Source organism: Adiantum capillus-veneris, chromosome 18, assembly GCF_014529385.1.
Source record: "Adiantum capillus-veneris isolate H3 chromosome 18, ASM1452938v2, whole genome shotgun sequence".
Taxonomy (NCBI): domain Eukaryota; kingdom Viridiplantae; phylum Streptophyta; class Polypodiopsida; order Polypodiales; family Pteridaceae; genus Adiantum; species Adiantum capillus-veneris.
In genome coordinates this window covers 128,625,517-128,638,951 of record NC_140948.1, presented here as the reverse complement: position 1 = coordinate 128,638,951, position 13,435 = coordinate 128,625,517, and the positions used below count along the sequence as shown (strand labels likewise).

Sequence of the window (13,435 nt, the reverse complement as noted above, 5' to 3'; positions counted from 1 at the left end):
AACTTCAACCTTCTTGTTGGTATGAAGTTGCTTCTTACCAATATATTGCTTTCTTGACAATACCTAGTTTCACTTGTTGCATTAATATATGGATAAATGAAGTTTAAAGGTTCAACCTCATTTTGGTCGAGCAGATGGGACTTTCTTGGCAACACGTCTTGTTTTTGTACCATTAAGGTGAAAAGCATATGTTGTTGTCTAAATAGCGGGGCCCAAAACAAATCAACGTAGCCCAATTAACAAAGCAAAATGACTTTTCTTTCTGGCTGAAAGTTATAAGTACATCAAAATGGTGTTTTCGAACTCTTATTGCAGATCAATACTATGAAGTAACAAACAAGCTTTCACATTTTTGTTTGGTTTGCTTGATAGGACTACCTTGAGCATCCAACCTGCGTTGTACCTCTGGAGGACTCCCATTTATTGAGAAGAAATGGTAATCAGTTGTCTGGGCAAAGAAACTTTGGCAAATCACACTGATTTGCAAGCCAACATGTTCGAGGAGAAGAAATGATAATCAGTTGCCTAGGCAAAGCAACTTTGGCAAGTCACACCCATTTCATGCTGATTTGCAATCCAACACGTGTGTGCAAATTGTATTCAGGTGCTCGATTGACCAATCGTGCCATAATATGCTGAAAAGGCGACGTGGCCAGATCGTCCATGTAATCCACAAAACTGCTGTCCTATGCATTAAGTTATAAACAAGAATCTCGTAAGGGCTTAGGCCCTTGAGGCTGCCAATGATGATATGCCAATGTGGCAAAATGGTAGTGGTGTGAGCAGCAGCACTTGCCTCTCTTGGATGTAACTGAGTTTTATGCATTCTTGAAATGCAGGATGTAACTGAGTTTTATACATTCTTGAAATGCACCTTGAACCTTTGTTTATTCATGATACCGCTCTACATTCACATACGGCTTGAATCCCGCCCAAAAATGAAGCGCTTGCTCCAATCAAAGATTACCAGTGCTCTTGTCCTCCAGCTTACCTGCTTGCTGCCAAGAAAAAACTGTGTCAAATTCCCATAAAAGTGGTAGCATGACAGTCTTTTCAATTAAACTAGTTTTAGCATCTGAGGCCACTGCTTGAAAACTGTGACCTCACCTGCACTCATTCAAGGCCTTTCTTTAATTCCATTTCTATCAAACTAGGAGCTTTAACTGGCCTTTTCTTAGGTCAATCATACTTAATGAGGAGAAAAAAAGCCTCATATGTTTACCTTGCATACACAGAGTACCATAGCCACTGCGTACTTCTTCCAACCGAAACCCAATCACCTGGCAGCTCTGCAGCTGCCTGCTCTCCACCAAGAGGTGCAAACTGGCCTAAGTGCTTATATCTGCACACAACAGCAAGGCTTTGGCATCACAGTCCGCGTCCATTATATTTCTCGATTGAAAGCAAGGGCTAGTCTTTCTCACACAAAAGGATGGAACTGATGCCGTCCATCTCCTCTGACCCGCAATGGTCCCTCTGGTTCCACCTCGCATTTTTTCCTGCGGTTGAAACAGCGGGACAAATATTCACCTTGTTGTGCAGCAACCTGGAGGAGTCTTCAACAAAGGTCAGCCACATCAAATGCAAAAAGCGTGAGATAACAGACGACAATTCAAATAACCTGAGCAGTCGCAGGTAGGGCTTTCATCTGTGCATCAACTTTGCTAAGAGCCTTCTTGAACTGCTCAACATCAAGTAAGATCCTCTCACCCTCCCCGTAAGTTTGAGGATCATCGAGAATCTTCATTACATCTTTCATGTGTTGGCGTTTCAAGTAAAGATCAATCTGTGGATATCTTTCCCTTATTGAATCCAACGCCTCCTTGAACTCTGTGGCTGTCAGATTGCCTGAATTGTCCTTGTCTGCCAGCGTAAATATGTAAGCCACATCTTCCTGCACATCGCAAAATCAATGATATGATTGGAAAATTAAGGTCAAGTGAAATTTTTGAAAATACAATAATAGCTTTTGCAAGATAGTACAAGAGGCACTGATGAGTCTTTAATACAAAGTTACGTGTTCTATATGCATGAACATATACACTATACACAAAAGGATTGAAGATAAGTAAATCATATGCAAGAGAGGCTATCAAGACTGTATTCAAGCAATGGAAAGACTTAACGGTGCCCCTTAATCTTCACGTCAAGGTAACTGTCAAGGGCTCAAATCCTTCCAAGCTTCTTTGGCAGCAGCAGAATATAATTCAACAGCAAATGTTGGGAAAAATGTCCAAATACCCAGGATACATGGGGAGAGTTTCCACTGGTGACAGAAAATCATGTTTCACGGATGCATCCAGCGAGGGGGTTTTTGGATACATGGGAGGCATTGGCATGATGCTTGGCATACACAGGGATTTCCTTTGTTGCTTTCATTTACATATTGATTCAGCTTTCTTAGAAGGAAATTTCACTGAGGCATCCAAAGTGAGAAAGAAAAGCTTAAAAAATTGTTTTCTTTTTCTCTGTGGTTGAGCTTTTGCAGGGCTGCCGTTCTGCCTGCATGGAACCATTGAGGTTAAGACACCCTGCAAACTTTTAGTCAAAGATTTTGGGATGCCTACTTACCAACCGCTTCATTGAGACAGATGAGCAGATGGAGAAATACTGTTGAGGCCTTCCTCTTGAAATTAACCCATACCAAAGAGAAGACGAAGCCAAAGGACTCCAAATAGGACAGCAAGAAGGAAATCTTTCAGAAAAGGGAGTTCGGGCAGGCATCTAAGACTACTGAACTCGATATTCTTGGGGTTCAGCAGGAAGATGAGTTGTCACAAATATGCAGATATTGGGTAGTCCAAACCAGGAGACTTGTATTCTTTGACAATGGAATGAAGCCTAACTTCATTTCACCTGAAGTAGAAGCATGCTTAGGAGTAAAGCTCGAGGAAATGAGTTCACAAATAGATGCAACTTACGCAATGCCAGGATATGAGGTGGCAATGATTCCCTCGATACGCAAACTTTGCACGTCCAAGGGTATGGTGGATGGAGAGGAAGACTTTCACATCAGGACTCTAAAGGGATGTGATCTCTTAATGGCAACGCCATGGCATCACAAGAACCCCGTCATGATTGACACTAGAGCTAGGACATTCCATTGAAAGACAAACATCAAGACCTTGTACTCGATGTAAAACACAAAGGGGAGTCTGTTCCCATTGTATGCGCTTCTAGAGCTTTCAAATCAGTAAACAGTCATACTTCTTTTTTATTGATTTTTGTCACGAGCAATTTAAGAGTAGCTCTAATTTACCTCAGAAGAAGAGAGATTAAACTTGTTGAAAACTAATGCACACTGTTTCTCTAAAAGTAACTTCCTCCACAAAGTTCCAAGCATCACACTATTGATCTTGTTCTTGGGAGTTCACCACCTAATAAGTCCCCCTTACAGAGTCAGTTGAGCACAACAGGAGGAGATCATGAGCCAAGTAGTTGTTTTGTTGGCCAAAGGATTGATACAACCCAGTTTTTCACCAATTTGATCTCTAATTCTCCCTTTTCTAAGAAAATAAGGGTCTTGAATAATGTGCATTGATTATGTAGTGGTGTACAATTACTAATAGTACTATGTGATTGGCTTGACAGTACCATCTAAATGTGGAACAATACTGTGAAACTCATTGGATACTACTGTGAATGGAGCTACAGATGGGATGCCCCAATGATACTAGATTCCCCAAACCCAACACAAGAGCTCAGCACCTTTCCCTCAATGTGAGTGCGTGCCCCAATTTCTCATTACTCATAACAGTCTGTAAGGCTATGCCCCAAACTCAATACAAGAGACAACAAGCTCAGCACCTTTGGCTCAATGTGTGTGTCCCAATTTCTCATTAGCGAGTACAGTCTGTAAGGCTATGCTCAAACTCTCAGAATGCCTGCAATATCCATTACACCATCTTATATAGATGTTACTTCAACATAATGATGGACAGAATCTTCAGAGGATACAGAAGATTTATAGATAGCACGTATGGCATTAATGACCAAGCTCATAGTTGTCCAAGGCTGTTTTTGTTCAGCTAGCATTGACCATAAAGTGACTTGCCATTATGGCAGGTTGGGCTGACCTCTGTACCAATGTCTCTGATGCACTAAAATTATCACCACCGGGTTGGTGAGTTCTCTCAACACAGAATGCTACAGCCATTCTTCTCATACAAGTCTCTCGCAAAATATTGTCAGTCTCAATACCCTATGACTATGCTAAGGCCTAAAAGACAACCATAACTCTTCCATCCACAATCTAGTTGATCTGTAAATATCAGGTCTTCAGTTCAAGACGCATCGGATTAAAGTCTCTTGGGAGTGTTCCTCTGGCATCAAATTTTCTGTTCTTTTTCCTCTTCCTCTCCCCTCTGCCGCAGGCACTGCACCAGACTGAAGAACTGAACACCTTACCTGAGATCTACTAGGGAAGCTCCTCAAATCTAAAGACAGGATCTTTCATTAAGGACTATCTGCCAAGTTGTCCCCCTCCATCTAAAATTCTTGAAATCCAAGTGACTCACCTTATCCAGAGGTCCGGAAGATATTTCTCCGAACCTGTCAAATCAAGTGGTTCAATACCTGAATCATCTTACATTGTCTTTTTATCAACTGAAGAAGAAACTCACAAAGATAATTTCTACATCCCTCTTTCTTTCACAACCTCGTCTTCCTCTTTAAAAGGACACACTGCAAAAAAATGTGTTGAATCTCTAAAAGTGAAACACTTCCTTTGCTTGAACCATTCTTGCCTAAATCTTTTTCTCTGCTGCTCAATAGAAAGTTGGATCTTCCTCTAATCTTGTTTTTGTATTTGATGCTTGATACTATCTGAAAGCATAGCCAGTATCATACCATACATGGGTCCTTGTAAACATCATTGGAAACTTGAGATCATCCAATATCCACTCCAAACCCCTGGTCCAAGTCCAAATCAAGGTAATTCAAAAACAGATCCAAAATAACATATCTATGTGCCTTCTTCACTAGAAGGGATATTGGCCTTCTTGATCACTAGAACCTTCCCTTTCTTCTTTGCAGCCAAAGGCTTAATTGCTTTTCTAGCAGAGAGGGGTGATTCAGTGTCCTATCGACAGGATCTCTCCTTGCCGACACCTTCTTTTTAGGCTGAAAATGAAACTAGCTTCACCTTTCCACTGCTGAAAAACCAAATTCATGCTTTCCTCCGACAGATTCATGCTTCATACCATCTAACAGCATACCCAGTATCATACCAAACATAGGTGTAGATGTCCCTGGAAACCTGAGATCATTCCAAGTTCAAATCCAAGTAATTCAAAAATAATGTAACTATGTGACCTCTTCATTGGAAGGGATCTTGGCCTTCTTGACCACTAGAACGTTCACTCTCTTCTTTGCAGCCAAAGGTTGAATCATGGAAGTTTCCGTATGTTGTACGAATACACGCGTCGTATGGCGTGTGGCCGTACGGATACAAATATGGTCTAAAACAATTTTGCAGGGTGTGCCTCGAGTCTTTGGTCTTGTGCCTAATACCTAGGTCATTTTTCATAAAAATTTTAAGCCCTTTAACCTTATGAGGTAATTTGCAGATTTTTTTAATGGTTTTTTCCTACGAATCTAATATAAATTGAAATACAATGTATTCTTCCATACAAAACCATACCATACAACCACACGATGACAACTATGGGTCACCATTTATGAGGTAATTTGCAGATTTTTTAATGGTTTTTTCCTACGAATCCAATATAAATTGAAATACATTGTATTTTTCCATACAAAACCGTACTGTACAACCATACAATCACAACTATGGGTCACCATTTAATCACGTTTCTAGCAAGAGAGGGTTGATGCTGTTAGATATACACCACTATGCTGCTTCACATGTCTAGGGCAAGTTCATGCATTGACAGGCTTCCGGTCATGCTCATGACGGTTCCTGGCCTTCCCCATTTTCTCCAGTCGGTTTGACTATAGACATCACAGATCCTATTGGGCAGGACACTTGCAGGTCTATTGGCACTTCTTTTATGACAAGGAGTTGTTTTCACACTCAGTTCGGGACCTTCACACAGTATCTTCACCCTGCATTGGCAGAGTACAGCAGTTTGCTACACTGCTGTGACGACATCTTTCCATGGAGATTTCTTGGCGGTCGGGACACCCCAAGCTTAGCCACCTGGCCACACTGGGTTGCAGGTTCATGCATTGACAGGCTTCCGGTCATGCTCATGACGGTTCCTGGCCTTCCCCATTTTCTCCAGACGGTTTGACTATAGACACCACAGATCCTATTGGGCAGGACACTTGCAGCTCTATTGGCACTTCTTTTACGACAAGGAGTTGTTTTCACACTCAGTTCGGGACCTTCACACAGTATCTTCTCCCTGTATTGGCAAAGTACAGCAGTTTGCTACACTGCTCGTGACGACATCTTTCCATGGAGATTTCTTGGCGGTCGGGACACCCCAAGCTTAGCCACCTGGCCACACGGGGTTGCAGGTTCATGCATTGACAGGCTTCCGGTCATGCTCATGACGGTTCCTAGCCTTCCCCATTTTCTCCAGACAGTTTGACTATAGACACCACAGATCCTATTGGGCAGGACACTTGCAGGTCTATTGGCACTTCTTTTACGACAAGGAGTTGTTTTCACACTCAGTTTAGGACATGCTTCAAGGTAAAGTGATTGAATAACTGTAAGAATGTTATTTCGAAAACTCGCATCTAGCCGCAGCATGTCATAGAGCGACAATTGTTGAAAAGTGTTCTTCAAGATTGTCTCTGCTGTAGGCTTTCCTTTTCTTCCAGTGGCTTTTCTGGTACCTTGATCTGTTTTAGATCAGCCACTGCTTCCAAGAAGGCTTCATCAATATCAGAGAGCGAAGATTTGGATTCTTGTTTGTTGATTGAGGGCTTGGCGCCAACTAAAGGCAGAGTATACGTTGTTGGGAGAATGTGCGGGGGAGTTGAACGTGTTGTTGAAATACTAAGACCGAGAGCGGCTCTCTGGGCCCGAGTGAGGACGCCCGTTGGCTCCTCTACCAACTGCCCTGCTGGCTCCTCTACCAACTGCAACTTCTCTTGAGTGGTAACCACATGGGCAGAAGGGCCCAAGGGGGTGGTTGAAAAGTGGTGCTAATTGCTATCAAATTGAGCTTGGGAAAGGTAAACTCATTTTGGCTTTGACTTGGGTTCGCAGCCGAGGATGCACAAAGTTTAGGACAATCTTTACTGTAGTGATCCTTCGTTTCAGGGCAATGACGGCAAGGAGGGGACCCTTCAGGCAGAGGGCATTTACTTTAGTGATGACCATATTCCCCGCATCTGTAGCACAAAATGAGCCGATTCAATGGGCGAGTCGAAGGGCGAGGTGATCCTTGCTCCTGGTGCATGGAGTTGGAGGTGGAGGCATAGAAGTTTTGAGGTGATGAGGGAGCATGGGTATGATAAAAGCTCTGAGAAAGTACTTTGCATACCTTGCCTAGGAGGGGCTGTCAGCAAAGGTGGCATATGGTGTGGATGGCCACAGGGAGAAACCATGTTGGATGTAGGTGCTGGCCCTTGTTGAAGGGTAGGACCAAGAATTTGTTGTATTTGTCGCAATCCCTTGAGGTAGTAGCAGTCCTTGTCCTCATGTCCAGACTTTTCACAAAAGTGGCAGTTAACCCGAAGGGGGCATTCCTGTGGAGGGTGCCCTGGAGAGCGGCATGAGCTACACCAAACCATTGCCTTAGTCTCCTGCTGAGACTTGAGCTCTTCTAGCTCGGGCTTGATTTGTTCCAATGCCTCATGATGTGGAGGCTTCTCTTGTCTAAGAGAGAAGGACCTCTCCTCTTGAAGAGCTCGTTGTGACTTTAGGGCTTCCAGTTCCCCGCGTAAAGAAGTTAACGGATCAGAAGGACTTTCCGAAAACACTGAGGGGGTCTCTACCTGAGGAGAGTTGGTGAACAGCTTCCTAGCTCCCTCTATCCTAGTAGCAGCTGCGACAAACTCCTCCAGAGTGGCATCAGGTCAGAGACTCTCTCGGAGTTTTTGCTAGGAAGTTTTGGGAAGAGCCTTCTCCACCCACTTCTTAACCATAAATTCCCCTGGTTGCTGAGGAAGCTTCGCAACCAGAGACTTGGTTTTAGTCATGAGTTCTGCAAAAGTCTCCTCTGGCTGGAGCACCATGTTGACCAACTCATCCAAGACCTTTTCTTGGAAGTCACCTAGCCTGAATGCTGCACAAAACTGTTGTCGTAAAGTGGCCCAAGTTGCAAACTGGTTCTCTGCAAACTGACTATACCACTTATCTACTCAGCCATCCAAGGTAGATGGAAAGAGTACCAAATAAGCATCTTCTCTATTAAGACCACGACCTCTACAGAGAGATACAAACCTCCTTACATGGTCGTCTGCATCTTCTGAGGAGAGTCCCTTGAAAGTAGGAAACTTGATGTTTACCTTGGCCAAAACAATGGTCAACACCTCCATGGCCTCTTGCTCAGGAGCTTGTTGCTCAATAGCTTGTTGTAACAAAATAGAGAGCTTTACTGGGGAAGGTGACCTAGAAGATGTAGAACCGGATGGAGGAATGGATGATGCCGTAAGTGGAGGTATGGGTGATGGGGTTGGTGGACTTCTACTACGTACCAAGGGTTGATGGCTTCTATGGTAGTGCTTCAGAGGACTCAGTAGTGCGCTTTGACGCTCCAATGACCGCCTTGTCTGTGTCATAAGTAACCACAAACCCAACCAAGCTTTGGGCAAGAAGACTTTTAACTGGCTGAACACAAGTCTAGACTCTACTAGACCAGGGCAAGTGACTAGACCACCTGGCTGGACCAGGGACGAGGAAGAACTAGACCAGGACGAGAGCTTGGTTGGACCGGGGTGAGAGAGGTCCAGACCAGCAGGGCGAGATTGGCTAGGGTGAAACTGGACCAGACCAGCAGGCTGCACTGGCCAGGCGAAGTAGGCGAGGCTAGGTAAAACCCAGCTAGCTCCTCGATTTGTACCTCAACAAAGTGAGACTTCAGTTGAGGTCCCACCGGGCGTGCCAAAAATGAGAGCACTTGTAGCGCGGATAGTGTGTCGTGCTCTCTACAGTGGGTGTCCTCAGTGCAATGTGCGTGATATCTCACTCAAAACAGAATGAAAACAAAGGAAACAATAGATAACAGCTGATCAACACAGAGACACAGAGGGTACAAATGGGGGTGTCGAGGCTCAGATGTGCACGGATGGTGCAGACGTGCTGTGTGTATAGACTCGCTACCCCAGACGACGACGTTGGACCATATATGAAGAAGAAGATGATCGTGACCCAACAGCTACTACTCATATGTACCACCATAAAGAGCCACCAACGGCTCATAAATGTCAGCCATCCCCAAACTGAGTGGTGGTGGTGACCTGGCCACGATGTCCACTAGACCAACGTCCGTATCCCTGCCACGTGTCACTGCCCAGCCCACAGAGTCCGTCCAGTGTGAACCAGACCAGACCAACTGTACTAATTGTGTCCTGTGAAAGTGACATTGTAGCCTGCTACAGCTGCCATGCACCTGCCACCAAACCCTCCTCTGTTACCAATTGCTGGTGGAAGTAGGGTTGCAAGGATGCACACACAAAGCTTGGAGAAGGAGAAGCTCAAGGGCATACAGCAAGTAGTAGTATAACTTAGTAGCGTGCAAATACAAAAGATAAGCCTAGCTTGTCAATGATAGGCATATCAAAAATGCAAGCTAGTGCGGGAAAAAAGTGCCCCACCCACAGTAACAAATAAAGCATCCCCAGATTTCCATGTCTTCCTTTTAAACCATAGTTTCTAACGTGAATATGTCAACTTCCTCAACTATAGACAATCTTTAAACGAATGCAAAGCATTTTTTCGTCCCCTTTGCTTTGAGGAGAGAAAATCTATGAGAAAATAGCTCTACATAGAGAATATCTTCTATAGAGATGATCACATCTAGAGAGAGAAAGACAGGTTCAGAAAAACCAGCACTCTCTAGAGAGGAGAGAATTGGAACACCTTTCTAGGGCAAGGCTACTATGACTGGCCCAAACAAAAGCAGTAATCAGTTCTGATTTTATCTAGACATAGAAAACTTCACCCTAAAGCCTATCACATCTTGCCCTTTAAAACCAAAGCAGTCGAACTCGATTGCAAGTACTAACCAAAAGGCTAAACAAGAAATTCATAAAGGATATACACATACAACCATGCAGACATTTCTAATCTCAGAAGTGCTGAGCATGAAAAAACTCGCAACAAGATAAACTTAATCAGCAGCACAGTAAATACAAGTTTCAATCTGATTGAAAATCGGAAGTGAAACAAACCAATAGCTTGCGTTGCTCGATGGTTGCACAGTCGCCAAGTGCATATACATTCTCACATCCCTTCACACGAAGCCACTCATCTGTCACCAAAGCACGCCTGTCATGCTGCAAAGTTGTTTAAATCAATAGACAACCTCTAGAATAATGAGAATGCTTTTTATGTTACTTAACTTAGGATACTTCATTTCCTTGTATGCATTAAAAGAAGAGACCTCTACACTATTAAAACCATTTACTCCATTATCCTGGACAACATCTTCTCAACCGCCTCTCTGCCCACCTTCTATAATTGAATCTAAAGCACTTCTAACCCTTTGAAAACATAAATGCAAGAGATTGACACATAAAAAGATTAAGATTTTCACCTGCCCAATCTGGTTCATGAACTGCGCTATTACAGGTCGTGTACCAATCCCTGTAGACCACACAACCATTCCATGTGGAACCTCAACTTTCTTGCCTGTGCTCTTTTCCTTCATTATGATTGCATTCTGTTGAATTTCCAAAACTCTGCACCCAGTTTTCACTTCAATTCCATCCCTTTGAAATTTCTGTTCAGCAAAGTGGCTAATGCGTTGATCAAACCTGTACAACATAAGTAAGAACTAATTGTGAATTCATGACACACAATTTACAAAAATCTTCAGCGATCTAATTGAGACTTAGCTGACATGCTAAAACTCACGTGTTCAATATATGGTCTCCAGATTGAATAACAACAATATTTACAAACGGCATAAGATCTGGATAAAGCTTGCACAAATCTTCATAGACTAGATCATGTAGTTCAGCTGCGAATTCCACTCCAGTTGGACCACCACCTACGGTTACAAAATGTAGAAGCTGACTTCGCTCTTCCTTGGTTAAATATGGAAGTGCTGCAAGCTCAAAGCAATCGACTATGCTTTCACGAATTTTTTCCGCATCTTCAATTTCCTGAAATGTACAGAGTCCGTCTCAACTATAAGACAGAGGAATATCACTAATGTAGTGCACAATGAAATCAGAAATACCTTTAGGAAATGGCAATATTTCTCCACTCCTGGAGTATTGAATGTGTTGGCCTGAGCTCCAACTGCAATTACAAGATAGTCATACTCAACCTCGAAATCATTTTTCCCTGGCTCAAGGTAGTCAGCAACTGGTCTACATAAGACCTTCCTATTCACTGAATCAATGTTCATGCAGTTTGCTTGTGAATATTTGACATTCTGTTTCTGCACAATCATAAAACTCCCACCAATATGTCATCAAGGGACTACTACACTTCATTCAAACTACTGATAAAGGTCTCACCTTAAGCACTATCTTGCGTATAGACTCTGTGATGCTCCTTGCTTCCACGGTTCCAGCAGTCACACTGGGTAGAAGTGGTGTGAAGACAAAAAAGTTGCGAGGTGAAATTATATGTACATCGTATAGAGTGCAATCTAAACTCTTCAAGAAGCTCACACCCGCCCACCCTGAACCAAGTACCAAGATCCTTTTCTTCCTGTCAACTGGATTTGAGCATTCTTTGATAGTTACAGCAGTGGGAGATGCATTTGAGCTAGCATCTGCATAAAGGACACATGATCCTCCAAAATATCCACTGTTTGTTCAAGTTGTTTTGTAAGATAAATTGTTTGGGCTAACCGTATTGCACAAACTAAAGAAGTCTCTTAAGTATATGTGACATGACATGACAGTCATTTGAAGAGCCGCAAACACAGGTGTTTTTGCAAGATAAACTGTTCCAAGGAAAAAGAAAAAATATGCATACATACATGCCGTACATGTTACAGACTCTACCTCTCAAGTTCATACAATAAGACAGTCACTAAAAGACTTCGAAGCCACAAACTCAACTGAACCATGCCATAAATTCTCTTGATAGGGCTAAGAGCCTACAGCAAAAATACAATCAATCAAGGTTTACTCTCGCTCAGAGGTTTTCCCTTATATCTCACTGACAGAAAGTAGGGCATGTTAACTTAGAGGACATCATAGTATGAAAGAAAAGCTTACAAAGATGTGACTTCCTTCTAATGTAAAAGTGGGCATGGTTTTAGTCACTAATCTACATATGTAAATGTCAGTCTACCTTGGGTCATCACTCTCATCAAGGTATTAATAATGACCTCCAGAACTTCCTTTAATACTTTAGTGGCTATGGATCCTATCTGAGATTACTGTCCAACTTGCATGTCCAATGCACTAACTTAAAGTGAATGGGCATGCGTGCAGAAAATCTAGCGTAGCACAAAAAGTTCGGACTTCTTGATGCTCGAGTAAGCATTACATTGACATCAAGCTAACAATATTGATCAGAGTGAAATGTGCTTGTGCACTGTCATTGTAAACCTAAGAGATCAAAAACAATACGTGGGTGCCAGATAGAAATAAAAGAACTGAAAGAGACATAGCAAATTTTTGTTTTTATCATCAAGCACTTGTTACAGGCCATGGCAAACAAAGTTTTTCTTCCAAAAAGCCATCGCTCATGGCTGCGGAAAGATTAAAACATGACCTGACCTCATGGCGGTGATAGCAAGAATGAAGTAGTATCTAAATTGTACATCCCTTTCCCATGGTGATTCATGACTCCTTCTACTCCACTGCGTGTTCCAGGTGTTCTTCAAGGTTTTGCAAACCTGATGGCTCTGACTACTCCCAGCCACCAATGGCGACAAGAAGACTCGCCTTGCACTCCGGCTAAGCACTGAAAACATGATCCAAGTTCAAGGACAGAAAAGAGAGCCTGCTTGTGTTAATGCAATCCTTAGAAAGCCAAAAAGGAAGCCGGCAATAGAATGTGCAGAGAGTCTCTATGGGGAAAGCAGGTAATCTTCTTCTTCTACGGGCAGAGAGTTGCCTGTTGATTCCTCAATCTCTCTGTTTTTTTGGAAAAAGAATACAAGACGTGAAGGAACTTTGAGTGTGTGAGAGAAGAAGAGAAGGTGAGCGTGTCAGATTATGGAGGTGCCATGGCGCTGGAAAAAAACACGAGTATTGCAGCGAAAACAGAAGAGGGTCCTTAGAGGGACCGTTGTTACGCTTTCCACAGAAAACGACGGAATGATCACGTTATAATAACTTAAAACAGGTCAGCAGTGAGAGAGAGAGAGAGAGAGAGAGAGAGAGA

The 13,435-nt window shown here is 42.9% G+C and overlaps 1 protein-coding gene across 2 annotated transcripts; it reads right to left on the bottom strand.

Moving 5' to 3' along the window:
- Positions 1-236: 236 nt before the first annotated feature.
- On the bottom strand, positions 237-13,358 carry LOC147436390 (external alternative NAD(P)H-ubiquinone oxidoreductase B1, mitochondrial-like). 2 transcript variants are annotated; one of them, XM_086489301.1, is made up of 10 exons: positions 12,826-13,358; positions 11,608-11,902; positions 11,325-11,528; positions 10,997-11,247; positions 10,677-10,896; positions 10,312-10,416; positions 1,622-1,894; positions 1,425-1,546; positions 1,223-1,342; positions 237-991 (listed from the first exon to the last, which is right to left on the bottom strand). In XM_086489301.1, exons 1-10 carry the CDS (start codon positions 13,020-13,022, stop codon positions 988-990), a joined length of 1,791 nt encoding a protein of 596 aa, XP_086345427.1. In that variant the 5' UTR covers positions 13,023-13,358; the 3' UTR covers positions 237-987. The 2 variants fall into 2 exon arrangements, with proteins under 2 accessions (XP_086345427.1, XP_086345426.1); XM_086489300.1 differs by having other exon boundaries at positions 237-998; positions 12,826-13,357.
- Positions 13,359-13,435: the final 77 nt, after the last annotated feature.

Coding starts and splice junctions, on each gene's coding strand:
- LOC147436390 (XM_086489300.1), bottom strand. CDS start 13,022: ATGTTTTCAGTGCTTAGCCGGAGTGCAAGGCGAGTCTTCTTGTCGCCA. Junction 11,903..12,825: donor CTTGCTATCACCGCCATGAG/GTCAGGTCATGT, acceptor TTGAACAAACAG/TGGATATTTTGGAGGATCAT. Junction 11,248..11,324: donor AATATTGCCATTTCCTAAAG/GTATTTCTGATT, acceptor TGTACATTTCAG/GAAATTGAAGATGCGGAAAA.